The 27550-nt window shown below is 68.5% G+C and overlaps 1 protein-coding gene across 5 annotated transcripts; it reads left to right on the top strand.

The window, feature by feature from the left end:
• The first annotated feature begins 759 nt into the window (after positions 1 to 759).
• Positions 760 to 27003, top strand: Prr5 (proline rich 5). 5 transcript variants are annotated; one of them, XM_070022716.1, is made up of 11 exons: positions 866 to 946; positions 4062 to 4198; positions 6690 to 6800; positions 15629 to 15709; positions 17510 to 17558; positions 18501 to 18606; positions 20067 to 20124; positions 24024 to 24115; positions 24348 to 24496; positions 25538 to 25673; positions 26111 to 27003. In XM_070022716.1, exons 3-11 carry the CDS (start codon positions 6700 to 6702, stop codon positions 26587 to 26589), a joined length of 1251 nt encoding a protein of 416 aa, XP_069878817.1. In that variant the 5' UTR covers positions 866 to 946; positions 4062 to 4198; positions 6690 to 6699; the 3' UTR covers positions 26590 to 27003. The 5 variants fall into 5 exon arrangements, with proteins under 5 accessions (XP_069878816.1, XP_069878819.1, XP_069878817.1 ...); XM_070022717.1 differs by lacking the exon at positions 866 to 946 and adding an exon at positions 1507 to 1581; XM_070022715.1 differs by lacking the exon at positions 4062 to 4198 and having other exon boundaries at positions 760 to 946.
• Positions 27004 to 27550: the final 547 nt, after the last annotated feature.

A 27550-nucleotide genomic window follows, 5' to 3' on the forward strand; every position in this document is an offset into this window, starting at 1 on the left:
ATGGGACAAGCCCAGGCCGATGTCCAGGTCAGTGGTCCTGGAAGCCAAGGGAGCCCCAGACATGGGGGAGTCGGAGCAGCCTCGGTCATCTCTGTGGCTGGACAGGTTATTCTGAGGCTCCGTCCACCTGGGGGGTAGCCTGAGCCCCTGGCCCCCTGGGGCTACATCTGTGACATGACCGCCACACCTGGTGGAGTACAACAGAAATGCATCGGTAGACTCAGGGGGGTCTCTGTGTGGAGCGCTGGCCCAGCCCGTCTCCAGACAGATGCCCATCTGCCCCCGATCTGGACCAGAGGCGACACCGTCCCCCGTGTCAGTGTCCCCGGCTGGGGCCATTGTCCAGGCCCTGGGCCTCGGTGCACAGTGTGACTGAGTCTCAGCTTGCTTTCGCCGCAGCTCCTGAGTGAGCACAGATGCATGCGGAAGGACGCCCTGAGGGCTCGCTCTGTGTGGCAGCGGGGTCGAACCCGGGGCTCGTGTGGCAGCGGGGTCGAACTTGGGGCTCGTGTGGCAGCGGAGTCGAACTCGGGACTTGTGTGGCAGCGGGGTCGAACCCGGGGGCTCATGTGGCAGCGGGGTTGAACTCGGGGCTTGTGTGGCAGCGGGGTTGAACTCAGGGCTCGTGTGGCAGCAGGGTTGAACTCGGGGCTCATGTGGCAGCGGGGTCGAACTCGGGGCTCGGCACCTGCCAGGCAGGCGCTTGCCACTTGAACCACCCTCCCAGCCCTCTTGCTTTTGGTTTGCTTTTCAGATAGGGTCTTGCAATTGTGCTTACTTCAAACCACGATCCTCCTACTTCAGCCTCTTGAGCAGCTGGACGGCGCTGCCACGCGCGGCCGGTCTCTTGGCTTAATCTTGTGATGACGCTGGTCCTGGTGAGGTTCACAGTCATGCAAGCTCAGCCAGTGACTGGGAGCTGTATGGACCCCCTCACCTGGCATAGGTAGGAAGAGTGTTTTTTGGATTATTGAGTCTCAAGCTTGCTCTGTGTGTGTGCGTGCGTGTGCGTGCATATCCGTACTGGGCTTGAACTGAGGGCCTCTTTCTTTCCCTTAGCTTTTTTGCTCATGACTGGCGTTCTACCACGTGAGCCACCCTGCATTTCTGGCTTTCTACTGGTTAATTAGAATAAGGATCTCACAGGGCTGAGGTCCTCAGATCCCAGCCTCCTGGGGCTAGGAGGTTTATTAGCTTTTTCTCCAGCTGTGCAGGCCTGCCCACGACAGGTCCCGTACAGCTTCCCTGGCGGCCAGTGACCGCCCCCCCCCGGCAGGGTTCCCACCTCGTCAGGCCCTGACACGCAGCGGGAAGGTGTGCTGGATGTGCGTGTGTCCCAGTCATGGCCGTGTCAGCGGGCTCCAGCCGCACGTGCAGGGAGACTCAGCCCCCCCTCCCAGGACGGAGCACGGGGTGGGCGGGCTCCGCGTGGGTGTGCAGAACTGAGCGGCAGGAGGGGGCTGACGTGTGGCCGGCAGTGGAGCGTGTCCAAGTCCAAGTCCAGGAGGGGTGAGGGTGCGGGCAGAGGAAGGACAGGACGGGGAAGAAGACCAGGCTGCAGGGCTGGGCCGGAGAAGCCGGGTAAGCAGCGGGCCGGGAGGGCAGAGGGGAGGCGGGGAGGGGGGCAGGGGAGGCCCAGGGAGAGGCTCGGAGGAGGCCTGGCTCTGCGGCACCTCCCTGATCTGCACTCAGAGCCAGTTGTGCAGCTCCAGTCTGATGGAGGAGGCCGGCCCCGTCAGAACAGCGAGGAAGAGGGGCCTAGGAGTAATGGCCAAGTGGGGTCAAGGGGGAAGAGCTGACACCAGCAGGGAGGCCCAGGGCAGCCGAGGACGGGCCAGGGCAGCCTGAGGACGGGCCCAGGGCAGCCTGAGGACGGGCCCAGGGCAGCCTGAGGACGGGCCCAGGGCAGCCTGAGGACGGGCCCAGGGCAGCCTGAGGACGGGGCCAGGGCAGTCCAGGGCAGCCTGAGGACGGGCCCAGGGCAGCCTGAGGACGGGCCCAGGGCAGCCTGAGGACGGGCCCAGGGCAGCCTGAGGACGGGCCCAGGGCAGCCTGAGGACGGGCCCAGGGCAGCCTGAGGACGGGGCCCAGGGCAGCCTGAGGACGGGCCCAGGGCAGCCTGAGGACGGGCCCAGGGCAGCCTGAGGACGGGCCCAGGGCAGCCTGAGGACGGGCCCAGGGCAGCCTGAGGACGGGGCCAGGGCAGTCCAGGGCAGCCTGAGGACGGGCCCAGGGCAGCCTGAGGACGGGCCCAGGGCAGCCTGAGGACGGGCCCAGGGCAGCCTGAGGACGGGCCCAGGGCAGCCTGAGGACGGGCCCAGGGCAGCCTGAGGACGGGGCCCAGGGCAGCCTGAGGACGGGCCCAGGGCAGCCTGAGGACGGGGCCCAGGGCAGCCTGAGGACGGGCCCAGGGCAGCCTGAGGACGGGGCCAGGGCAGCCTGAGGACGGGGCCAGGGCAGCCTGAGGACGGGGCCCAGGGCAGCCGAGGACGGGCCCAGGGCAGCCTGAGGACGGGGCCCAGGGCAGCCTGAGGACGGGGCCAGGGCAGCCTGAGGACGGGCCAGGGCAGCCTGAGGACGGGCCCAGGGCAGCCTGAGGACGGGCCCAGGGCAGCCTGAGGACGGGCCCAGGGCAGCCTGAGGACGGGCCAGGGCAGCCTGAGGACGGGCCCAGGGCAGCCGAGGACGGGGCCAGGGCAGCCTGAGGACGGGCCAGGGCAGCCTGAGGACGGGCCCAGGGCAGCCTGAGGACGGGCCCAGGGCAGCCTGAGGACGGGCCAGGGCAGCCTGAGGACGGGGCCAGGGCAGCCTGAGGACGGGCCCAGGGCAGCCTGAGGACGGGGCCAGGGCAGCCTGAGGACGGGGCCAGGGCAGCCTGAGGACGGGCCCAGGGCAGCCTGAGGACGGGCCCAGGGCAGCCTGAGGACGGGGCCCAGGGCAGCCTGAGGACGGGGCCCAGGGCAGCCTGAGGACGGGGCCCAGGGCAGCCTGAGGACGGGCCCAGGGCAGCCTGAGGACGGGCCCAGGGCAGCCTGAGGACGGGCCAGGGCAGCCTGAGGACGGGGCCAGGGCAGCCTGAGGACGGGCCCAGGGCAGCCTGAGGACGGGCCCAGGGCAGCCTGAGGACGGGGCCCGGGGCAGTCCAGGGCAGCCTGAGGACGGGGCCAGGGCAGCCTGAGGACGGGGCCCGGGGCAGCCTGAGGACGGGCCCAGGGCAGCCTGAGGACGGGGCCAGGGCAGCCTGAGGACGGGCCCAGGGCAGCCTGAGGACGGGGCCAGGGCAGCCTGAGGACGGGGCCAGGGCAGCCTGAGGACGGGGCCCAGGGCAGCCTGAGGACGGGGCCCAGGGCAGCCTGAGGACGGGGCCAGGGCAGCCTGAGGATGGGGCCTGGGGCAGCCTGAGGACAGGGCCCAGGGCAGCCTGAGGACGGGGCCAGGGCAGCCTGAGGACGGGGCCCAGGGCAGCCTGAGGACGGGGCCCAGGGCAGCCTGAGGACGGGGCCCAGGGCAGCCTGAGGACGGGGCCTGGGGCAGCCTGAGGACGGGGCCCAGGGCAGCCTGAGGACGGGCCCAGGGCCGCCTGAGGACGGGGCCCAGGGCAGCCTGAGGATGGGGCCAGGGCAGCCTGAGGACGGGGCCAGGGCAGCCTGAGGACGGGGCCTGGGGCCGCCAGCCACCTGTGGAGTGGGCAGGCCCGAGACCGTGAGGATTAAAGATCTGCACTGCAGTTCTAGGACTGAGCAACCGACACCCACCCCACAGGGCGGGGGTCTGTGATCCCTGTGATCCCAGTTTGGAGCCCAGTTGAGTTCTTTCTCCTCTTGAAATGCAGGAGCCAGAGGAAGGCTTCTCATTGGTCAGAACCAGTCTGACTCTAGTTCTGATTGGTCAATGAAGTTTATTCTTAACCAAGAGCAGGGAAGCTGAAGAAAGGTTCACAACACTCTGTGTGTGTGTGTGTGTGTGTGCGCGCGCGCGCGCCCGCGCACGCTCATGTGCATGCACACCAGTCCTGGGCTAGAACTCCGCCTGGGTGCTGACCCTGAGCTTTTTCCTTCAAGGCTGTCACTCTACCACTTGAGCCCCAGCCGGTGTCCCGAGCCCACTGGACGCAAATAGAGGAGGAGGAGGCGGTGTGACTGCCGGCCTGGCTGGCTGCTCAGAGCCCGGAGCCTCCGCTACTCCTGCCCAGCACCAGGTGGGTAAGGTCTAGCTGCCCCCGGGAGGTTCTGCTGGGGCTGGAACACAGGCTGGCAGTGAAGCCCTGCAGGTCACTTCCAGATGTGGGAACTGGCCCGGGCTGTGGCAGTGCCCGGACCTGGACGAAGCAGTAGAAGCAGCCGTCCTCCCCAGACCCCACACCGGTCCCGCCTCCCGGGCTGCGTCAGCCTCCTGGTACCCAGGCCTTCTAGGCTGCTGGCACCCGGCCAGGCACAGTCCCCGTGAGACATAGACCAGGAAGCGGAGCTGCGTCCACCCAGGCCCAAGTGACCTCAGTTGGCTGTCTGCAGGGGGTAATGGTGGCCTGGCTCGTGGGCTGCTGTGGGCGCCAGGGGCAGGTGCGGGGAGGGGGTGGTGCTGAGTGCCAAGGTCACCGTGCCTTCAGCAGAGGCCACCCTGCCTGGGGCGCTGGTATCTCTGCTGGGACCTGGGGTGTCTCCAGCACACTGAGTGTTGGGACAACGCGGGCTTCCGGGGATCAATGTCAGAGCCTGCGGTACGTGGCCCCGTTTGAGGCCAGGTAGTGGGTTGGTGGCTGCCCTAGCCCACAACCCTGGCTGGAGAGCTGATACAGGAATTTGGTTTCTCTAGTTCTGGAAGCTAGACGCCGCGGGCGAGGGGCTGGCCGGGCAGGGCCTTCCCTCCTCCACCTGTGTCCAATGGTTGCCAGTCCGGGAGGTTCTTGGCCCACAGCCTCCCCTCTGAAGTGTCACCTCTGCCATCACGGGGCGCCCGGGCCACGTCTCTGTGTCCTGATGACCACAGTGCTCACCTCTACCTCCTCTCATCCGGTCACATCCTCAAAGACCTCAAGTGCCAGTCAGCCATGCTCAGGCACCGGGACAGCACTCTGGCCAGGGACACACTGTCCCCAGCAGGTGTCTGAGCACAGGACTCCAGTGCAGGGACACACTGTCCCCAGCAGGTGTCTGAGCACAGGACTCCAGTGCCTGGACACACTGTTCCCAGCAGGTGTCTGAGCACAGGACTCCTTCATTGCAGGGACACACTGTCCCCAGCAAGTGTCTGAGCACAGGACTCCTTCATTGCAGGGACACACTGTCCCCAGCAGGTGTCTGAGCACAGGACTCCAGTGCAGGGACACACTGTCCCCAGCAGGTGTCTGAGCACAGGACTCCTTCATTGCAGGGACACACTGTCCCCAGCAGGTGGGCTGAGGACAGGACTCCAGTGCAGGACTCCATGTCATCCGTCCAACACAGCCTGCACTGCCCCAGCCCAGCCTGTTGACCAACCCTGCCGGCCTGTCACTGCAGTGGGTCATGTGTCCCAGGCTCTGTGGGAGGTTCCGGGGGCAGGGAGTTGTCTGTTTATGAGCCAGGGCTAAAGTCTGCCGCTCAGTGACGGGAACCGGCTGGTTCTGGCTGAGCAGCAGCTCAGAGAGGGGCAGGTCCTGAGAGGGGCAGGTCCTGAGAGGGGCAGGTGCGCCTGCGGTGGTCCCACCAGCTGGGGCCGAGGCCAGCTCGGGCCAGGGCCAGGGCGCCGTGTGTGACGGGGGAGGACCCGGCCAGCTCGGGCCAGGGCCAGGGCACCGTGTGTGACCGGGGGGCCCGGCCAGCTCAGGCCAGGGCCAGGGCGCCGTGTGTGACCGGGGGAGGACCCGGCCAGCTCGGGCCAGGGCCAGGGCGCCGTGTGTGACTGGGGGGCCCGGCCAGGGCCAGGGCCAGGGCGCCGTGTGTGACGGGGGGAGGACCCGGCCGCCTTCGGCCATCGCACAGCCCGGCCCTGACCTCGCCCCTAGCTTCGGTCCCCTCCTGGGGAGGAGGGAGGGCGGCCTCTCTCCTAGAGGGGCTCCAGGAAACCCTGGGCCCAAGGGGCCCAGGAGCCCACCTCGGCCCCCCGCCTCCCTCCCGGCCAGCCTGGCCAGGCCTGCAGAGGGATCGCGGGCACCTGCGAGGAGAAGGGTGTGACTCCATGAGAGGTCGCGGAGAGGCTGGGGGTCACGACGTGGGTGGGCCCCGCGTCCCGGCTTCCGGTGGCTGCGCTGGCCCTGGGAAGGTAGGAGGGGGCTGGGCACGGGTTGAGGCCCCGAAGCGTCGGCCCCGCTCCCGGATGTGGCCCCGCCCCTCATGGCCGGGCCCCGCCCATCCCTTCGCGGCCCCACCCCTCGTGGCCGGGCCCCGCCCATCCCTTCGCGGCCCCGCCCCTCATGGCCGGGCCCCGCCCATCCCTTCGCGGCCCCGCCCCTCATGGCCGGGCCCCGCCCATCCCTTCGCGGCCCCGCCCCGCCGGGCCCCGCCCCCAGCCGCGTTAGCGCCGGCCGCCCGAGCGGGACTGCGCCGCGCCGAGCGATGATTAGCCGCGCCGGGCGGCCGGCGCGCGGCCCGGGGCGGAGGCGCGGGGCCGGGGCGGGACCCCACGCGGCCCCCGGGCTTCCTGCCGCGGCGCAGGTTTCCCGGTAGCGGGCGGCCGCGCGGGCGCCGGGTCAGCATGAGGACTCTCCGCAGGTTGAAGTTCATGAGTTCGCCCAGCCTCAGTGACCTGGGCAAGAGAGAGCCGGCCGCGGACGAGCGGGGCCCGCAGCAGCGCCGCGCCTGCGCCAACGCCACCTGGAACAGGTAGGGCGCCGCGCGGGGCCGGCGGGGCGGGCGGGGCGGGCGGACGGCGGGGCCGCGCTCGGCGGGGCGCCCACGACTCTCCCGGCCCGGCCGCGGTGGGAGGACGCTCGGCGGCGTGCTCGCACAGCCCGGCCCGGCCGCGCGGGTGGCCCCGGGGCGGGGACGGCAGGAAGCCCTTCTCGTCCGCAGATGGCGGCCGCCGACACTTCCTGTGTTCGCCGTGCGGCCCCTCGGCCCGGGCGGGCGCTGGACGGGGGTCCGGGGCGGGCGCTGGGGGCCCGGGGCGGGCGCTGGGGGGTCCGGGGTGGGCGCTGGGCTGGGGTCCGGGGTGGGCGCTGGGGGGTCCGGGGTGGGCGCTGGGCTGGGGGGTCCGGGGTGGGCGCTGGGGGGTCCGGGGCGGGCGCTGGACGGGGGTCCGGGGTGGGCGCTGGACGGGGGTCCGGGGCGGGCGCTGGGGGGTCCGGGGCGGGCGCTGGGCTGGGGTCCGGGGCGGGCGCTGGACGGGGGTCCGGGGCGGGCGCTGGGGGGTCCGGGGTGGGCGCTGGGGGGTCCGGGGTGGGCGCTGGGGGGCCCGGGGCGGGCGCTGGGGGGTCCGGGGCGGGCGCTGGGGGTCCGGGGTGGGCGCTGGGGGGTCCGGGGTGGGCGCTGGGGGGTCCGGGGTGGGCGCTGGGGGGTCCGGGGTGGGCGCTGGACGGGGGTCCGGGGTGGGCGCTGGGGTTCCGGGGTGGGCGCTGGGGGTCCGGGGTGGGCGCTGGACGGGGGTCCGGGGTGGGCGCTGGGGGGTCCGGGGTGGGCGCTGGGGGGTCGGGGCGGGCGCTGGACGGGGGTCCGGGGCGGGCGCTGGACGGGGGTCCGGGGCGGGCGCTGGACGGGGTTCCGGGGTGGGCGCTGGGGGGTCCGGGGCGGGCGCTGGACGGGGGTCCGGGGCGGGCGCTGGGGGGTCCGGGGCGGGCGCTGGGCTGGGGTCCGGGGTGGGCGCTGGGGGGTCCGGGGCGGGCGCTGGGGGGTCCGGGGTGGGCGCTGGGGGGCCCGGGGCGGGCGCTGGGGGGTCCGGGGCGGGCGCTGGGGGTCCGGGGTGGGCGCTGGGGGGTCCGGGGTGGGCGCTGGGGGGTCCGGGGTGGGCGCTGGGGGGTCCGGGGTGGGCGCTGGACGGGGGTCCGGGGTGGGCGCTGGGGTTCCGGGGTGGGCGCTGGACGGGGGTCCGGGGTGGGCGCTGGGGGGTCCGGGGTGGGCGCTGGGGGGTCGGGGCGGGCGCTGGACGGGGGTCCGGGGCGGGCGCTGGACGGGGGTCCGGGGCGGGCGCTGGACGGGGGTCCGGGGCGGGCGATGGACGGGGGTCCGGGGCGGGCGCTGGACGGGGGTCCGGGGCGGGCGCTGGACGGGGGTCCGGGGCGGGCGCTGGACGGGGGTCCGGGGTGGGCGCTGGACCGGGGTCCGGGGTGGGCGCTGGACGGGGGTCCGGGGTGGGCGCTGGACCGGGGTCCGGGGTGGGCGCTGGACCGGGGTCCGGGGTGGGCGCTGGACCGGGGTCCGGGGTGGGTGCTGGGGTTCCGGGGTGGGTGCTGGGTTTCCGGGGTGGGCGCTGGGGGGTCCGGGGTGGGCGCTGGGGGGTCCGGGGCGGGCGCTGGGGGGTCCGGGGCGGGCGCTGGACGGGGGTCCGGGGTGGGCGCTGGGGGGTCCGGGGTGGGCGCTGGGGGGTCCGGGGTGGGCGCTGGGGGGTCCGGGGCGGGCGCTGGACGGGGGTCCGGGGCGGGCGCTGGACGGGGGTCCGGGGCGGGCGCTGGGGGGTCCGGGGCAGGCGCTGGATGGGGGTCCAGGGTGGGCGCTGGGGGGTCCGGGCTGGGTGCTGGACGGCCCGGGGTGGGCGCTGGGCAGTCAGGGGTGGATGGTGGTCTCTCCCCTGGAGCAGGCCTTGGCCTTGCAGCTGTCCATGGGTGGGGCAGTTGTCCTGAATCCCGGGGAGGACCATCTCTAGCAGGCAGACGCAGCTGTTGGAGGGTGGGAAGGGAGACGGCTTATTAAGGGGTTTCCCAGGGGTCTGCCCGTGAGCCCTAGCGGGAGGGGGAGGCTGCTGTTCAGGGGCTGCAGATGGCTCCCCACTCCCACCCTGGCCGTGAAGCCTTGCTCCGCCCGCTGTCTGGGCCACGGGCAGCCAGGTGCTGCACATCCGGGGCCGCAGGGACCCCGTTGGCCCTGTGCCGGGACAGGTTCTCTGAGAGGCTTCTCTTCTCCTCTCCACTAGGTTTCAAACGGCTTGAGGGCTGCCTCAGTTTCCCCCTGTCTGGTGGATCTGACAAGTCCTCACCACATCAGAGAAGGAAGGACTCCTGTGAGGGGCTTCTCATACCCTGAGAAAAGCGCCACACAGACTTTTAGTTCAAATCCTGCCTCCTCTTCCCTGCCTTCAGCTTACCACTTAACATCTCTGGTGCTCAGCCTCTTTGTTCGTAACGTGGGCAGGTGCCGTGGGCTCCAGCAGACCATTAAGGCGTGAAATGTGGAAATGCACCGTAAAAGCCCCCAGCGGTGTCTGGCCACTCTGGCTCCTGGGCTGTCCACAGGACACCCAAAGAGCCTCCAGCGAGCTCGTAATCTGTCTCCCACCCCCAGCTGGCAGGGAGGTCCCCTCCCTCCCTTCCTGCGTGGCTCTTGCGGGAGAGGTCACCCGTCCTGCACAAAGCCCTCCTCAGTGCCCGGCGGACCGCCGCGCATGCCGCCCCGCCCCGCCATCTCGGCAGCGTCTGGGTCCCCGCGGCTCCTTCCGTCCCAGGCAGCAAAGGCCCTGCGGTGTGCCCGAGCCCTGCTCATGGCTTCGGTTCCCTCCGCCTCTGGCCTGACCCAGTCAGGGAGGTCTGCCCTCCCCTCTGAGCTGAGACGCAGGGCGCCCCAGCATCGGGGCCACCCGCTCTTCCCCCGAGGCACAGAGAGGCCAAGGGTCTTCCCCAGCCTGCGTGGAACCGGCGTCCCGGGTGCCCTCTGCCCTGAGGCTCTGACTGCCCCCTCGCCCCACACGGGGCACCACAGCCCGTGCCAGGTCAGTCTGCCTGTCCAAGGCCCATCCCTTGACCTGTGCGACCGAGTCAGCGTCCCAGGGCAGCACTGGGCAGCTTCAGACAATAGCGCTGTGTCCTCAAGGTTCCGGAAGAGGGGGGACATGAGGATGGGGCCTGGCTGGCGCCTCTGACGGCTGTAGGGCCTCCTGTGCCCTTGGCTTGCGGTGGCTTCCTCCAGTCCTGCCTGCGTCCTCACGGGGCCTTAGCTGCCCGGCTCTCTGTCTTTCTCTCATGAAGATAGCAGCTGCCGCATTCTGGCCCACCACAGATGCGGGGCAACGGAATCTCAAGATCCTTTCCTCCGTTTTACCCGCCCAGACCCCGTTTCCAAGTCAGATGAGAGGTATCAAGTGCATATGAATACCTAGGGACTACAGCGACCCGGGGCCCACCCCTAGGCTCCCTGAACCGCGGTCTCCTCATCTGGCCCTGCCCGCCCTGTCCTGAGAGCTGAGCCCTCATCCAGTGGCTCGTTGTTGTTCATAACCCAAGCTGCGCTGCGCTGGGCATGGGTGCCCCCAGAGAACAGCACAGGGGAGCCAGGAAGTGAGGCAGGAGACTGTCCAGGGAGCAGGCACGCGGTGCAGGGAGTGGAGAAGACCCTGACCCGCTGACCGCATGGCACAAAGCTGCATGCCCTGCCTGGGACCGCGGCGTCTGTAAGCAGGCTCGACATGCGCGCCGTCGAGGCTGGGTTCTAGCTCCTGCTGGAGTCCTCCCGAGCGCCACTGCGTTGGGCAGCCCAGGCTTGCCAGGCCTGGGGCAGAGCCGCCTGCTGTGGCTGTCCCAGGCCAGTGGGTCCCTGCACCTCATCCCAGGGGGCTTTACCCGCGGGGGCCTGTGGCGCTCCAGGCTCTCCGTGTTAGAGGTTGAGCAGCATCACTCTCCCGTGCTGGTGGCCAGAAAGAGAGAGAACGCTGCGAAAGCAGCGTTTATCAGGGAAAGGATACTTTCAGCCACGCACCAGCGGCTCACATCAGTAATCCTAAGTACCCAGGAGGCTGAGATCTGAGGATTGAAGTTTGAAGCTACCCCAGGCAGGAAAATCCATGACACTTATTTCCAGCTGACCAGCAAAATTCGAAGTGGAGTTGTGGTTCAAGTGGTACAGAGTGCTAGCTTAGCCTAGAGTGAAACTAAGAAACTGCCCAGACCCAGTTCAAGCCTTAGACCTGCATGCATGGCACACACAGACACACACACAATCACAGCTTTAACCTATTGAGTTGGGCCTTGAGAATTTCCTAGCCCCGGGTCCCGCCTCCAGGGCTGTGGTCACAGATGAGCAGCTGTGACCCGAGGCTGGGGAGGTTTACAGAATCCCAGCGTAGAAATGACGTGGCGTTCCCCTGGTTTCTAGAGTATGGGGCATGTGCACGGGCTGGCATCTGGCCTCTAGGGTATGGGGCGTGTGCACGGGCTGGCATCTGGCCTGTAGGGTATGGGGCATGTGCACGGGCTGGCATCTGGCCTGTAGGGTATGGGGCATGTGCACGGGCTGGCATCGCTGGCCTCTAGGGTATGGGGCGTGTGCACGGGCTGGCATTTGTCCTGTGGGGTATGGGGCGTGTGCACGGGCTGGCATCTGACCTGTGGGGTATGGGGCGTGTGCACAGGCTGGCATCTGACCTGTGGGGTATGGGGCGTGTGCACGGGCTGGCATCTGACCTGTGGGGTATGGGGCATGTGCACGGGCTGGCATCTGGCCTCTAGGGTATGGGGCGTGTGCACGGGCTGGCATCTGACCTCTAGGGTATGGGGCGTGTGCACAGGCTGGCATCTGGCCTCTAGGGTATGTATGGGGCGTATGCACGGGCTGGCATCTGACCTGTAGGGTATGGGGCGTGTGTACGGGCTGGCATCTGGCCTGTAGGGTATGGGGCATGTGCACGGGCTGGCATCTGGCCTGTAGGGTATGGGGCATGTGCACGGGCTGGCATCTGGCCTCTAGGGTATGGGGCGTGTGCACGGGCTGGCATCTGACCTGTGGGGTATGGGGCGTGTGCACGGGCTGGCATCTGACCTGTGGGGTATGGGGCGTGTGCATGGGCTGGCATCTGACCTCTAGGGTATGGGGCGTGTGCACGGGCTGGCATCTGACCTCTAGTGTATGGGGCGTGTGCACGGGCTGGCATCTGACCTGTGGGGTATGGGGTGTGTGCACGGGCTGGCATCTGACCTGTGGGGTATGGGGCGTGTGCACGGGCTGGCATCTGGCCTCTAGGGTATGGGGCGTGTGCACGGGCTGGCATCTGACCTGTGGGGTATGGGGCGTGTGCACGGGCTGGCATCTGACCTGTGGGGTATGGGGCGTGTGCACGGGCTGGCGTCCTTCTTTTGCTCTTAGGCTGGAATAAAGCCTTTTCTCAGGCCTTCGGTGGGTGGGGCCTTGGCCTCTGCCTCCTGGAGGGGACGCATTCCACCTGCTTTCCCACCCCCAGACTCCCCCCCCCCCCTGCATCCCCTGGGAAGCTTCCAGAAGGTGTCAAGAGCCACAGCAGCCCTCAGGGGACCCGTGGGTATCCCAGCATCCTGAGCCAGCGCCTAGCTAAGACCACACCACACCCTGGGGTCCCAGCGTGGGGAGGTCCTGGGCAGGCAGGACTAGGAGAAAGTTTGTCCCAAGGCACTGGACCCCCCAAGGTTTGGCTGACCCCCCTCTGGCAGCATCCACCGGGGGGAAGGGGAAGGGGCAACCTCGCCCTCAACCCCGTGGAGGTCGGGGCCAGGGCTCTGAGTGCAGACTGGCATGAGCCAGCGTCGGTGCCAGTGGCTGTGGTCCCCACCCCAGCCGCTCCCCGCCCCCCGGCATCGCTGGGCACCTCACTGCTCAGGCCCAAACCCCAGGCCTGAGCAGGTCCTTCTGTCCCGTAAGCCTCGACTCAGACTTCAGTGTCCCTGCTTATAGAGAAAACAGGCTCATGGGGCTGGGAAGGTGGCTCAGTGGTAGAGCGCTTGCCTTGCGTGCGTGAGGCCCTGGGTTCGATTCCTCAGCACCCCATAAGCAGAAAAAGCCGGAAGTGGCGCTGTGGCTCAAGTGGTAGAGCGCTAGCCTTGAGCTGAAGAGCTGAGAGACAGCGCCCAGGCCCAGAGTTCAGGCCCTACGACCGGACCCAAAAAAAAAAAAGAAAGAAAACAGGCTCAGAGGACCCAGCCCGGGACCCAGGCAGGACCCACAGTGGCCTGTGGGGGCCGAGGAGACTGGCCCTGGCTGTGGTCAGGCTTGGGGCCTGGTCAGCAGGGCCCTGGTGCTGTCACGCTGGGAGGAGGCGCCCACGTGCCCGGGAGGGGCTCTTGGCGACAGTCCAGGTGGCCGCGTGATCAGGGGCCTGGAGATGGAGGAGGAGCTGGCAGCCAGGGTGCTGGAGGCAGGGAGTGGGGTTCACCTCGGGAGCCCCCAGAAGGAACAGCCTCCTGACCCCAGGGAGTAGAAGCTTCCGGCTGAGCCGGCTGAGGCCAGCCGTGGGCTGCAGGGCCCTGAGGTCTCTTGTTCTGGCTGCCACAGGCCACCCACACCTTGGCCTCTGTCCCCCATCAGAGGCCGGGGTGGAGAGAGACCCTTCTAGAGACACAGCCGCGTCGTCTTGGCCTAGGAGAGCTGTAATCCCCCTGGGGTGTAATCCCCCTGGGTCTCACAAGCCCCTGGCTGGGCGCCCCTCAGCAGGGGCCTGGCTTCCTGTGTGGGCAGGTGAGTGACACCGAGCCCCGGCCCCGCCCCTTCCTGCCCCGCTGGGCTTGGCCTCCTGCCAGCCTCGCCACTGCTGACTGCGGCCTGGCCTGAGCCGCTGACTTCCCAGCTTCTCCGTGCACCCCAACCCAGCCCAGGGGGACGCCTTCTGGGGAGGGGAGGGGCCTGGGAGGGAGCAGCCCTCCGCGGGAGGAGGGGCCTGTCCCGGAAGTACCCAACCCCTGGCTGGCGGCCGGGGTTTCACTTCTGCCTTGGGGTGCTCAGTCTCAGAAGGCTCTGCTCTCCTCTCCTCTCCGGGTGACAGAGGAGGTTTTTTGTTTGCACTTTGAAAAGAACGTGTACTCTCCCGGAGCAGGGGAGAAGAGGGCCAGGGAGGGTCGGGGAAGAGCTCAGGCCAAGGTTCCGACTTGATGGCCCTGCCGGGTGCAGAGCTGAGTGATTCTGGGCGAGTTCCTGGGCCTCTCTGGGCCTCAGTGTCACCTGGGAGGCCTGGGGAGGTGCAGGCCCTGGCCCCTAACCACACCCTCCGTGCGTTTGGGGCCACCGCGGCCACGCCCCAGACACCGGCCTGGGCCGGCCCCCAGACCAGCGAGGGCCGCCGAGGGGAGAGCCTTTGCCCCCCTCCCCGGCCGCACCAAAGGGGCAGGCGGCCTCCCGACCTCGGGTGGAGGCCACAGCCATACGGCTTGCCCAGACCAGGGACTTTGAGTGGATCAAGGACACGTTGGCGGGGATAATGGGGGAGAGGAAGGAGAGACAGGCTGGTCAGCACGGGCCCTGAGGACAGCAGGACCCGAACCTCCCACCCTGGCATCTGACCTTCCTCCTCCTCCTCCTCCTCCTCACCTCCAGCCGTGCGAGGCCCCGCGTGAGGTGGGCCTCACGTCCCAGCACCGCAGGGCCTGGGACCCCCCTGTCCCCCCAGGCACCCAGACTGGACGGCCACCGTGGCCTGTGACCCGGAGGAAGGCGAGGACTGGAGCGGGGAGGCATGTGCAGAGGCCCCGGGGCGGCCGCGTCTCGGGTGCGGCCACGTGCAGCTGACGCAGGATGCGCAGGGCTCAGCGCATGGGCAAGGCCCCCCACGGCGTGCAGTGTTGGTATTGGACCTCCGTAGCCGCACCGTGGAGAGCGGCTGTGCGGGACCATGTCCCTCAGCCTTGAAAGACACCGTGGCTTCACAGAAGGGGTTGCGTTCCCGCTTCTGAGGGGGTGTGTGTAGTGTGTGTGTGTGTGTGTGTGTTCTGAGGGGTATGTGCGTGTGTGTGTTCTGAGGGGTGTGTGTGCGTGTGTGCGCGCGTGTGCGTGCGCCCGTGTACTGGGAACGGGGCTTGAACACGAGGCCTGAGCTTTTCCGCTCAAGGCTACTGTTGTATCACTTGAACCATCTTCCACTTGGGGTGTCTTTTCCTAATTGGATCTAAGAATCTCGTGGACTTTTCTGCCCAGGCTGGCTTCAAGCCAGGATCCTCAGGTTTCACCTCCTTAGCAGCGAGGATTGACTCCAGGCGTGAGTGCGGTACCGGAGGCTTCGGCGCTGGGACCCCTGGTGTTGGGAGCTGTGACAGGCAGACTGGGGTGGGGGAGGGGAGGGGGCCGCAGAGGGCAGGGCGGGCAAGGCCCAGGTAGGCCCAGGCTGGCCCTGGCACTGGAGGGGCTGGCGCGGGGAGGGGCTGGCGTGGGGAGGGGCTGGCGCGGGGAGGGGCTGGCGCGGGGAGGGGCGGCCGTGGCACTGGAGGGGCTGGCGCGGGGAGGGGTGGCCCTGGCACTGGAGGGGCTGGCGCGGGGAGGGGCGGCCGTGGGGAGGGGCTGGCGCGGGGAGGGGCGGCCGTGGGGAGGGGCTGGCGCGGGGAGGGGCGGCCGTGGGGAGGGGCGGCCATGGCACTGGAGGGGCTGGCGCGGGGAGGGGCGGCCGTGGGGAGGGGCGGCCATGGCACTGGAGGGGCTGGCGCGGGGAGGGGCGGCCGTGGGGAGGGGCGGCCATGGCACTGGAGGGGCGGCCGTGGGGAGGGGCGGCCATGGCACTGGAGGGGCTGGCGTGGGGAGGGGCGGGCGTGGCGGGGCCTCACCTCTCTCCCCCGCCACAGCATCCACAGCGGTGTGATCGCCGTCTTCCAGCGCAAGGGGCTGCGTGACCAGGAGCTCTTCAGCCTCAACGAGGGCGTGCGGTGAGTGCCAGCCGCGCGGGGCGGGGGCAGCGGGCGCGGACCGCCCTGGACGTCACTCCCCCACCCGACGGGGCATCGCAGCCGTGGCTGTCAGAGAGGAACGACCCTCTGCCGCGTGGCGGCACTGTCCCAGCGCCAGCGCCCTCGGAACGGAGGGCTGGGCAGCGGCGGGGGACCCGGCACTCTAGGCAGCCTTTGGGGCCGCCGCTGGCAGCCAGGCCGCAGCAGCCGGGCGGGCGGCTACCCGCGACCATTTGTAACAGAGAAGGCTGGAGTTCAGAGTGGTCAAGCTTCTTGCCCCGGGTCACACGGCAGGTACAAGGAGGTGTAACCGGTTTCCTTCCAGCCCTGACCCACAGCATCCTGTCCTGGGGTCATAGAAATAGCCAGAAATATAAGCAGGAAACCCCTTCCTTTGCTAGGCATAGCGAGCACAGGTTAATGGTAAGGGAGGGTCTCTGGGTCCAGCAGCCGGCCCCTTCACCCCCCTCAGCGCGCACAGGCTGGCTTGGGGCACCCAGGGTGTCAGAGGCAAGGACAGTTTGCGGTGGCCCGAGGAAGAGTGCTTGGTTTGGGGCCGGGGGACCTGCGCAGCGGTGAACGCGGCGTGCGGGGGCTTCATCGTCCTCTCGGCCTGCGCGGGGCCCGGCTCATCCGCTCGGTTCCCCTGTCTGTCTACCACTCCCTTCCAGGGAGGCTTCCGGGCTTGTCTGAGCCCAGTTCCCCCTTGGTGGCCAGGCCGGCCGTGAGCACCCAGGCCCGAGGCGGCCCCGGCCACAGACGGCCGGTCATGCTTGTTTTGTTGTGCTAGCACATCTTGAGCTCAGGCCCTGGGCACCCGTAGCTTTTAACTTAAGCCTGGCGCTCTACCACGTGGACCACAGCTCCACCTCTGGCTCTGGGGCGGTTCACCGGTGATAAGGGAGAGGGTCACGGACGTCCCTGCCATCAGACCTCCATCCTCAGATCTCAGCTCCTGAGTAGCAGGGATCGCAGGCCTGAGCCACGGTGCCTGTGCTCCCTGGTCCAACCTTAGGCCTCCTCAGAGGCCCTCCCGGAGCCTCAGTTTCCCCCCCAGACCGTCCCGGCTGGGGGCCGTCTCACGGAGGCGGTCGGAGTGGCAGTCTGGCACTGGAGGGTGGGGTCCGGCCTCGGCCTGGCTGACCGCAGGGGCTGGGGTCACTTTCCTGGCTGGGTGGGTGCTCGCCCTCTCCCCGGCTCACCGCCCGGCCACGAGCCTTCCCCGCACAGCCTGAGCGGGGGCTGGGGCTCGGCCGGCCACCGGGAGCCCCGCACCCACGGTCCTGCCCCCCGGGCTCAGTGGGCAGGGCCGCGTGGAGGGCGCCCAGCCGCCCCGCCCCGCCCGAGATGCCGTGCTGCCCGGGAGGGGACTCCGCTGGGGCAGCTGTCCATGGACGACCAGCGGCCTCCCCGGGGAGGCGCCACTTCCTCCATGCTGGCCCCTGCTCCGCCGCCCCCACTGAGGCCACTGTTGGGCGGAGAGGGCTGGGTTGGAACCAGTACTCCCCCCCGCTGCGTGCTGTGTACCCTTGGACCGGTCACTTGACCTCTCTGAGCCTCTCTGCGTGTGTGTGAAGAGACGGAGCTGCCCTGGGGAGGGGGAACGGGGCACTGGGGCAGGCGTCGGGCGGGTGGAGCCACGGTTGGCGCGGCCTGCCGGGGGTCCCCGGGGAGGCATGAGACGCTGCAGTCCCCTCTTCCACCCGCACCCCGTGCTTCCCCGTCCTGGGCCCGCCAGGCCACAGCGCGAGGCCCCGCTCACCGCCGTCTCCCCCACAGGCAGCTGCTGAAGACGGAGCTGGGGTCCTTCTTCACCGAGTACCTGCAGGTGGGTGCAGGTGCGCCGCCCCTCCTTCCCACCCCACCTCACCCCCCCACGGGCAGGCCTGGCCGCCTCAGTTTCCCCAGCCAGTACTTGTTGTGAAGGTCAAATGTCAAAACACAGATCCAGAGGAGTGATGCTACCTCCTGTGGCCACACAGCCGGGCACACAGGCCCGGGGGCGCCCACCCCGCCCCAGACGCCCCCACCCGAGAGCCGGGCACACAGGCCCGGGGGTGCCCACCCCGCCCCAGACGCCCCCACCCGAGAGCCGGGCACACAGGCCTGGGGGTGCCCATCCCGCCCCAGACGCCCCCACCCCTCCCCAGACGCCCCCACCTGAGAGCCGGTGAGGACCAGCCCGAGCTCCTCTCATCACAGGGTCACTGTTGGGTTTTGGTCTCATCACAGGGTCACTGTTGGGTTTGGTTTTGGGGGGAGCCCTGGGGTTGGATCGCAGAACGCCGCCCAGCTTGCTGGCCTGCTTGCTTGGCTGCGCTCCATCACTCCAGTCATGATTTTTGCTGGTCGTTTTTTGGAAGTGGAGTCTCAGACTTTCTGCCCAGACTGACTTTGGACCGTGATCCTCAGATGTCACCTTCTGAGTAACTAGGATTATGGACGGGAGTTACTAGTGCCTGGCAAGACTTGAACTTTTCAGGCAGCATCTCTTCAGGAAGGTCCTGCTGATCTCCTTGCCTCAGCCTCCCTCCCGAGTGCTGGGATTGCAGATGCGCACATACAAATATCTACATGTATCTACAGATACATTACATCCAGCTTGGGATTTTTTTTTTTTTTTTTTTTTTTTTGCCAGTCCTGGGCTTGAACTCAGGCCCCGGGCGCTGTCCCTGAGCCTCTTGTGCTAAGGCTAGCGCTCTACCACTTGAGCCACAGCACCACTTCCAGCTTTTTCTGAGATAAGAATCTCATGGACTTTCCTGCCCAGGCTGGCTTTGAACCGCCATCCTCAGATCTCAGCCTCCTGAGTTGCTGGGATGACAGGCGCGAGCCACGGCGCCCGGCAAGCCTGGGATGCGTCACAGCCTGGGCTGGTAAGACAGCATCAGGAGCCCACTCAGACCCTATGGGTGGTGGCTAGGGCGCGTTTGCAGAGTTTCCCGAGTATTTTCCATTTCAGATAAGCCCTGCGCCCTTAGCAGCCCTCCTCCCCTCCCCTCGTTCCCAGCTCAGCCCTCCCCTCCCCTCCCCTTGTTCCTGGCTCAGCCCTCCCCTCCCCTCCTCTCCCCTCCCCTCGTTCCCGGCTCCGCCCTCCCCTCCCCTGCCCTCCCCTCCCCTCCCCTCCCCTCATTCCCAGCTCATCCGTCCCCTCCCCTCCCCTCCCCTCGTTCCCGGCTCCGCCCTCCCCTCCCCTCCCCTCCCCTCGTTCCCGGCTCCGCCCTCCCCTCCCCTGCCCTCCCCTCCCCTCCCCTCGTTCCCAGCTCATCCGTCCCCTCCCCTCCCCTCCCCTCGTTCCCGGCTCCGCCCTCCCCTCCCCTCCCCTCCCCTCGTTCCTGGCCTCTCTGTGACCTGGGGCCTCTCCCCGGCTTAGGACCTCGCCTGCCTGCCCTGCACGTCTCCCGTCACTGGCTTCAGCCAGGGGTGGCCTTGTGCCACGTTTCACCTCCCCTCCGTGGGAGGACACGGAGGTCGTGTGGTCTCATCTGTCCAAGCTGCCGCCCTCCACAGTCCCGAGTGCTGCCGCCGACAGGACAGCGCCTCTGGCTCGGGGTCCTTTCTGGGCCACGGTGTGGGTGCACTGCCTGCCCTGCCCAGCCCGGCGCGTGGCCCGGCCCTCGAAGGACTCTGCGGGACGTGAGCGGGGCCGGGTGCTGGGCTGTGGGCTGAGCCGGGCCCGCGTGTCGGCCTCGCTCCTCTGGGAGTCGCTGTGGGCTGAGCCGGGCCCGCGTGTCGGCCTCGCTCCTCTGGGAGTCGCTGTGGGCTGAGCCGGGCCCGCGTGTCGGCCTCGCTCCTCTGGGAGTCGCTGTGGGCTGAGCCGGGCCCGCGTGTCGGCCTCGCTCCTCTGAGCCGCTGTGGGCTGAGCCGGGCCCCGCGTGTCGGCCTCGCTCCTCTGGGAGTCGCTGTGGGCTGAGCCGGGCCCGCGTGTCGGCCTCGCTCCTCTGGGCCGCTGTGGGCTGAGCCGGGCCCCGCGTGTCGGCGGCGTCTCCAGGGTAGCTCGCTCCTCGGCGAGTCGCTGGCCCCTCTGGATCTCAGCTGCTTACAGGTGGACTTCTGTCTTTGTGCTGGGGCTGGGCTTGAACTCAGGGCCTGGCACTGTTCCTCAGCCTTTTCACAGTTCCACTTTCAGCTCTTCCTGGTTAATGGAGAAGAGTCTCACAGACATTTCTGCCGAGGCTGGCGTCAAACCAGGATCCTCAGATCTCAGCCTCCCGAGTAGCTGGGATGACAGGCGTGAGCCCGGACACTCAGCATTGTTGGTGGGCTCTTGAGTTCTTGTGGACCAGGTGACATTGGGGTGTCTTCAGGACGGGGTGACACCTCTTGATCTTTCCAGAACCAGCTGCTGACGAAAGGCATGGTGATCCTACGAGACAAGATCCGCTTCTACGAGGGTGAGTGTGGGCTGGGGCCGTGTGGGGGCCGAGCCTGGCCTCTCTCTCTACTTGGGGATGGGGGGATAGTGGCCGGCCCGGAGCCCAGCAGTGCTCTGCCTCACCTCACCACCGTGGCCGTGTGTTGGCTTTTACTTTTTTCTTTTTTGCTGGTCCCGGGGCTTGAACTTAGATCCTGGGCACTGCCCCTGAGCTTCCTTTGCTCAAGGGTAGCACTCTACCACTTGAGCCACAGTTCCGTTTCCAGCTTTTCCTGTGAATGTGGTACTGAGGAATGGAACCCAGGGCTTCCTGCGTGCTAGGCAAGCGCTCCACCACTGAGCCACCTTCCAGCCCTGTGTTAGCTTTTGATCACCAACATATCTGATAAAAACAACTTTGCCAGGTGCCAGTGGCTCACACCTGTAGGCCTGGCTACTCAGGAAGCTGAGAGCAGAAAGATCATGGTCCAAAGGCAGCCAGAGAAGAAAAGCCTATGAAACTCTTTTCAATTAACCACCAAAAATCTGAAAGTGAGCAGTGGCTAAAGTGGTAAAGCGCCAGCCTTGAACGAAAAGGGAAAGAACAGCGCCAGGTCCGGAGTGCAAGCCCAGTGCTGGCACACCAAAAAAACCGATTCCTTCTGGCCACAGTTTGAGAGGTTTTGTGCGTGGTCTTGGCCTGGCCGTGGCTCTGGGCCTGAGGTGAGGCTGGACACGGCGGTGGGCCCTGTGTGGTCCAGCAAGCCTGGGAAGCTGGGAAGGGTCCCAGGACAGGATTATCTGCACGCCAGGCCTGGGGGTCCCTGTCTCCTGGGGCAGCACAGGGCGCAAACCGCGTCTGACCCGGGGCTCACAGCCTGGCCTGCCCCCGGCCCCGAGGCCCCACAGGTGGGCAGACGGCCTTGGCCTGCCAGGTCCCTGCGCCCACAGACCCCTGGTGCCGGCCGCTCCTCACGAGGGACGTGGTGGAGGGCGAGCCCAGAGGCTCTGGCCCCTGGTCTTCCTGTGACTCTGGACACCCGTCCTCCTTGGCGCAGACGCCCCGTGGGCCGGCCCTGGGCGTGGGCTGAGTGACCTTGGTCTCTGGGCACTGGGCGTGCCTGTGCCTTCTCTCCCTGCTCGCCTGGCCCGGCTCCGTGAGGTTGGGTGCTCTGCTCCCCGCACTGCCGACCCTCCTCCAGGCCTCCCCGCCCAGTCCACAGACGGGCAGGCTGAGGCCTACGGGAACGTCACGCCCTGGCGGGGCGTGAGGGGCGCGAGGGGACTGGGTCTGGGGGCGGTGACCCCGGGGCCGGCGGTGCACCCTGCACCTGGGGAGCCTCCTCACGCTGGGCTGGCACATTCCTGTGAGGCCCACGGGAGCCGGGCCGGAGAACAGGGGCTTTGTGTGGCCAGGCGAAGGCCTGCCCACAGCACCGTGCCCTTGGCTGGGTGTGGGGTCAGCCTGCCCAGCAGGCAGACGGCACCGGGCCCGCCCTGGACAGCCCTGGCCTTCCCGGCTGGCCGCAGCGTCCTGGCTCTGGAGGTTGGGCAGACTCCACGCGGGTGCTCGCCTCGGGGCAGGGGGCTTGGGGCCCCAGGAAGGGGGAGGGCGGGCTCAGACCCAGGGGACGGCGGCAGTCTGGCGGGACAGGTGGGTGGGCAGGCTGCGGTGGCCCTTGCAGCGGTGGCCGCCCTTCCCGGTCCCGGGGTCGCCAGGGGACAGGGCAGCAAGGTGGAGGCCGCCTGGGCCCCTGCCTGCAATGGCGCTGGCTGCCGTCAAAGCCGCAGAGGTGCAGGGCGCCCGCCCTCCCTGGCCAGGCTCATGGCGGCAGCCCGGCCCGCAGGGCGGCGTGGTCTGCCCAGCTCTGCCTTGGCTGGACCTGGGAGCCTGAACCTGGCGTGGGCCACGTGACCACAACCCCCACCCCACCCCCCTGCTGGACACCCCGGGCTCTGCCACCACCTCCCCGCGCGGCCTGTGCCGGTGCCCTGGGGGCTGCGCCCCAGGAAGGGCCAGCGTGGTGCTGCCGTCTGCCACAGGCCTCCTTGCCCAGCCGGAGCCCGAGGCCCGCAGGACGCATGCCCGCCGCCCGGCCCGCCAGCCAGGGGACCGCAGGTCCCCCCGAGCAGAGTCCGGCCGGCTGGGCTGCTCTTCTGGCCTCTGGGCACGTGGCCCTGGCCGGGGCCTGGCTCTGTGTGACCACGTCTGCTTCCCACAGCCCCTCCGCCCTGAGGGCTGGAGAGGCCCGCGCCCAGGAGCTGAAGGGGCTGTGGCCCAGAGCCGGGCGTGGGCCACCCGGGAGGACCAGAGCCACCCTGCCGGACGGCCACACGGACGACCTCCCAGGCCGGCCCCTCCCGGGGAAGGCTGAGCCGTGGGAACCTGGAGGCGGCGCGTGCTGTCAGGCTGGCCAGCCGCGGCCTCTTCTCCTTCAGACCCAGGCCACAGCAGCGGAGGCCGGGACACACACAGGCCCTCACGCGCCAGGCCCACGGCTCGTCCCGCGCCACTTTCCACGGGGCTGCTTTGGGGATTTCCACGCTGCCACCCCCAGCCCAGCCACCCCTCCTCCCGGAAGCCCTTCTGCCGACCCCATGCACACCCGGGCTCCCAGCCTCCCGCGGGAGCGTGGAGGGGGTCCTGCTGACAACTCCCCTCCCCCGTCCTCCCGTGCCCAGCGTCGGGCTGGCATAAGGTAGTTCCTCTGCAAGCGTTGGACAGACGTACAAGGCGTGCGTGCGGGGCAGGGAGGCTGGGAGGGTCTGACCCCACCCCCCAGCTGAGCTCTTGCGTGGAACAGGACCTGGCGGCTGGCTGTCACCCCAACCTCTTAGCAGGCTGAGACCTAAGGACTGAGGTTCAGAGCCAGCCTAGACAGGAAAGTCCACGGGACAGCCCCAGTTAACTCGCAAAAAAGCCAGGAGTGGTAGAGTGCTAGTCTTAGGGAACGGGTTCACTGAGACCTTGAGGCCCTGAGTTCAAGCCTCAGGACCGACACCAAAAGATACCCTGTGGGGCTGGCCTCACCCAGCCAGCCCGGGCCAGTCGACCCCCCCCCCGCCATGGGCAGTGGGGAGCCCGGCGGTACAGCTGCCGGTGTCCCGGGTGAGGCCTGCGGGTGTCTGTCTGTCCCGGGTGAGGCCTGCGGGTGTCTGTCCCGGGGTGAGCTGTGCGGGTGTCTGTCCTGTCCCAGGGTGAACTGTGCGGGTGTCTGTCCCGGGGTGAGCTCTGCGGGTGTCTGTCCTGTCCCGGGGTGAGCTCTGCGGGTGTCTGTCTGTCCCGGGGTGAGCTCTGCGGGTGTCTGTCCTGTCCCAGGGTGAGCTCTGCGGGTGTCTGTCTGTCCCGGGGTGAGCTCTGCGGGTGTCTGTCCCGGGGTGAGCTCTGCGGGTGTCTGTCTGTCCCGGGTGAGCTCTGCGGTGTCTGTCTGTCCCAGGTGAGGCCTGCGGGTGTCTGTCTGTCCCAGGGTGAGGCCTGCGGGTGTCTGTCCTGTCCCAGGGTGAGCTCTGCGGGTGTCTGTCTGTCCCGGCGTGAGCTCTGCGGGTGTCTGTCTGTCCCGGGGTGAGCTCTGCGGGTGTCTGTCCTGTCCCAGGGTGAGCTGTGCGGGTTTCTGTCTGTCCCGGGGTGAGCTGTGCGGGTGTCTGTCCTGGGGTGAGCTCTGCGGGTGTCTGTCCCGGGGTGAGCTCTGCGGGTGTCTGTCCTGGGGTGAGCTGTGCGGGTGTCTGTCTGTCCCGGGGTGAGCTCTGTGGGTGTCTGTCCCGGCGTGAGCTCTGTGGGTGTCTGTCTGTCCCGGGGTGAGCTCTGCGGGTGTCTGTCTGTCCCGGGGTGAGCTCTGCGGGTGTCTGTCCTGTCCCAGGGTGAGCTCTGCGGGTGTCTGTCCCGGCGTGAGCTCTGCGGGTGTCTGTCCCAGGTGGGCCATGGCCACTGTGTGCCCACAGGACAGAAGCTGTTGGACTCACTGGCAGAGACCTGGGATTTCTTCTTCAGCGACGTGCTGCCTACTCTGCAGGCCATCTTCTACCCTGTGCAGGTGCGTGCCAGGAGGGGGCTGGAGCCCAGGGCTGAGCTGTGAGGATGCCCTGCCCGCCCCTGAGCCTAGCCCCCACCTGTGAGACCTGGCAGAGCCCCCCAGGGGCAGGAGGCTTGCCCTGCACAGGAAATGGGGGGCTCTGCTTGGACAGGTCGTCTGGGGAGATCTGGGGACCTTGTGAGCAGGACTGGGGGCAGGAGGCGATGCAGCCACACCGCTCCTGTGTCTGCAGGGCAAGGAGCCTTCGGTGCGTCAGCTGGCCCTGCTGCACTTCCGGGACGCCATCGCCCTCAGCGTGCGGCTGGAGGACGCCTTGGCCCGCGCCCGCGCCCGCGTGCCGCCCGCCATCGTGCAGATGCTGCTCGTGCTGCAGGTGCGCAGGTGGGACGAGGCCCAGGCCCCGCAGCAAGGCCCGGGGCCAGGGTTTGGGGACCGGGAAGGACAGACAGGACAGGGCAGACGGGACCGGGAGCCGGGGAGTGCGGATGTTCCTGCAGAGTCTCCTAAGACAGTAGGGCCCAGGCAGCAGGCTGCCTTGTCAGGGCCCGGACCACCCACCAGGGGGCCTGCATCGGACTCCTGGAGGACCGCGTGAGTCACGCGGCCTCCCTGCCCTGGCCCTTCCCGTGCCTGCTTGGGGGTGGGTGTCCTTTCCTGAGAGGCCTGGCCACTGCCCAGCCCTGGAGGCGTTAGCCGAGCCCACATCTGCACCCCACACAGACGCTAGAAAACATGCTGGCCGGGCACCAGTGGCTCACACCTGTCATCCTAACTACTTAGGAAGCTGAGATCTGAGGATCATGGTTCAGAGCCAGCCCAGGCAGGAAAGTCCGTGAGACTTTTATCTCGAGTGAACCACCAGAAACTGGAAGTGGCATTGTGGCTCAAGTGGTAGAGTACTTGCCTTGAGCTGAAGAGCTCAGGGACAGCGCCCAGACCCAGAGTTCAAACCCCACGACCGGCAACAACAGAAAAAAACCCACATGCTGAGGCTTAACTCCAAGCCCTGCCAGGGGCAGCACACGAAGCAGGTCAGCCCTCTGCCAGGACAGCAAACGGAGGTGACCCTGGCAGCCTCCCCCTCAGGCCCGGGCTCAAACCAGGAGTTTACACCTCCTGAAGGGAGGCGTGGGGCGGCCCCCAGCCCAGAAGGCAGCCTGTGGGAAGGAGAGCCGGGGTGGGGGCCGATGGCTGGCCCGCTCAGCCCCGCTGTCTGCACCTCTCTGGGGTGCAGGCCCCCCTGGTCTCCCCAGGGACTACCCGAGAGCCCGGGGCGCCACACTCCAGGGTGGAGGCCCCCCCTTCGCTGGCCACGGGACCCCGTTGGAGCATCCTGACCCGGGAGGTCACTGTGGGGGAGGGGGAAGGGACCGGACAGCCTGGCTGGACAAAGCTGTGACCCCTCCCCGGCCTGCCTTGCAGGGGGTGCATGAGTCCCGGGGCGTGACCGAGGACTACCTGCGTCTGGAGACACTCATTCAGAAGGTGGTGTCACCCTACCTGGGCACCTACGGCCTGTACTCCAGCGGGGACGCCTTCGCCCACTCCTGCGTTCTGGGTAGGGGTGGTCCCGCGTGGGATGGGGGCCGTGCAGCACACCCGTCCTGCCCGCGTGTGCGGGGCTGTGGGGAGGGCCCCACCTCCCGCAGCCCCACGGGCTGTGCCTCAGCTGGGCCGTGGGACCCGGCCCTGCCACCTAGTGGTCACCGCTGGGAACCGCAAGGTCCCCAGTGGGAGCCTGAAACATGATGGGAGGTGGGGGCTTCTGCCCCCTCCCCGCTGCGGCCAGCTACTCCCCAGGCGGGGGCAGCGGGCAGCGGGCCTCCGCAGCGGCCTGGTCCTGAGCTTAGAGCTCAGCGGGGGAGCGATGGAGCGCGTGGCGTTGTGTAATGCGCAGCTTGGCCGGGAGCCCAGCCGCTGCCCCAGGGCCCACTGCCCACCGGGGAGCCAGTGGCGGGCCGCGTGGCCCCTGCGTGACCACAGCTCTCCCTGCAGAGAAGCGCCTGGTGCGCCGCTCCCACTCCGGGGACGCGCTGGCCAAGAACCCGGTCGTGCGCTCCAAGAGCTACAACACCCCGCTGCTGAACCCCGTGGCTGAGCACGAGGTGGAGGGCGCGGCGGCGGCGGCGGGCGGCGGCGGCAGCATCCGCAGGCACTCCGTCTCCGAGATGACGTCCTGCCCCGAGCCCCAGGGCTTCGGCGACGCACCCGGCCTGGGCCCCACGGGGCCCTTCCGGTCCTCCCCGACGCCCCACAAGGGGCCCTGCCCCAGCAGACTCTACCCCCCCGCCCAGCCACCCGAGCTGGCCCTGGCCCGCGGCTCCCCACCCACCTCCAGCCCCGAGACTCTGGTGGACCGGATCCTAGAGTCGGCAGACTCGGATTCCGAAGGGATTTTCATTGACTTTGGCCGGGGAGGAAGCTCTGGGACATCTGACTTGGAGGGAGCTGGTGACCGGCAGAGCATGGTGTGAGGCTGCCCGGGCGTTTTTACCCACCGTGTGTGTGTGCGTGTGTGTGTGTGCGTGTGTGTGTGTGTGCATGTGAGTGTGTGCATGTGAGTGTGTGCATGTGAGTGTGTGTGCGCGTGCGTGTGTGGTGTGCATGCGAGTGTGCAAGACTTTTTTACTCCAGTGGACCCTTGCCAGCCCCAACCCTGGTCACTCTTCCATCACTTTATATTCTCTAGGCTGCTGGAAGACCCACCCACTTGCCTGCACTTGGGCTGTGGGATTGGACAGGGATCCTGCCCTTCACCCACCTGCCCCAGCCCTCAGCATCCACACCCACCCCGGGAAATGTGAATTTGGTGGGTTCTCGCCACAGCCAGGCCCGGGCAGCCTGGACTTGGGGGCAGGGAAGGTAGAATAAACTCATCTGCCCCTGGATCCTTGACATCTTGGCCCTCACAAAACTTATCTAAGGCCCCCCTCTTGGTGGGGCACACCCCCAGCACCACCACCCATTATCACAGCACCGCTTGCTTTCTGGTCCGGTTTCTCTGTCCCATCCTGATAGAAAGGCCCAGAAAGCATCCAGGGAACGTCTGAGGATGAGTGGGGGTGTGGATTACAGTCCAACTACTGGGACAGACCGAAGCTGGGGGGAGGTAGGGGGAGGTGGATCAATGGAAGCCAGAAGCACAAGGTACATGAGCCGCCAGGTCTCAGATGCCCACCTCCTCTCCTTCATCGGCCAGAAGGATGCTCTGAGTAGGAGGGTCCCGAGTCCCCTGGGAGCCACACTGGCTGAGCTGAGCCTGGGCCCGGTGGGGGAGGGGGAGTCCCAGCACCCAGCGTCTGCTCCCTCCCTCCCACCTGCCACACTGACCGCCAGCTTTCCTGCGGCCCCTCCTGGGCCCGTGGCCTCCTGGTCTTGGCTGGCTGGGCACTGTAGAGGCCCCAGCCTCCGGCTGCCAGGCAGGTGCTGGCCGGG

The sequence above is a fragment of the Dipodomys merriami genome, unplaced genomic scaffold (genome assembly GCF_024711535.1).
Source record: "Dipodomys merriami isolate MVZ:Mamm:240054 unplaced genomic scaffold, mDipMer1.0.p SCAF_1513, whole genome shotgun sequence".
Lineage (NCBI taxonomy): Eukaryota > Metazoa > Chordata > Mammalia > Rodentia > Heteromyidae > Dipodomys > Dipodomys merriami.

Bases quoted from the DNA above. Each gene is read 5' to 3' on its own strand.
- Prr5 (XM_070022715.1), top strand. From the start codon at position 864: ATGACGCTGGTCCTGGTGAGGTTCACAGTCATGCAAGCTCAGCCAGTG. The intron at 20,125-24,023 runs GTGAGTGTGGGC...GTGTGCCCACAG, and splicing joins CAAGATCCGCTTCTACGAGG to GACAGAAGCTGTTGGACTCA. The intron at 25,674-26,110 runs GTAGGGGTGGTC...CTCTCCCTGCAG, and splicing joins CGCCCACTCCTGCGTTCTGG to AGAAGCGCCTGGTGCGCCGC.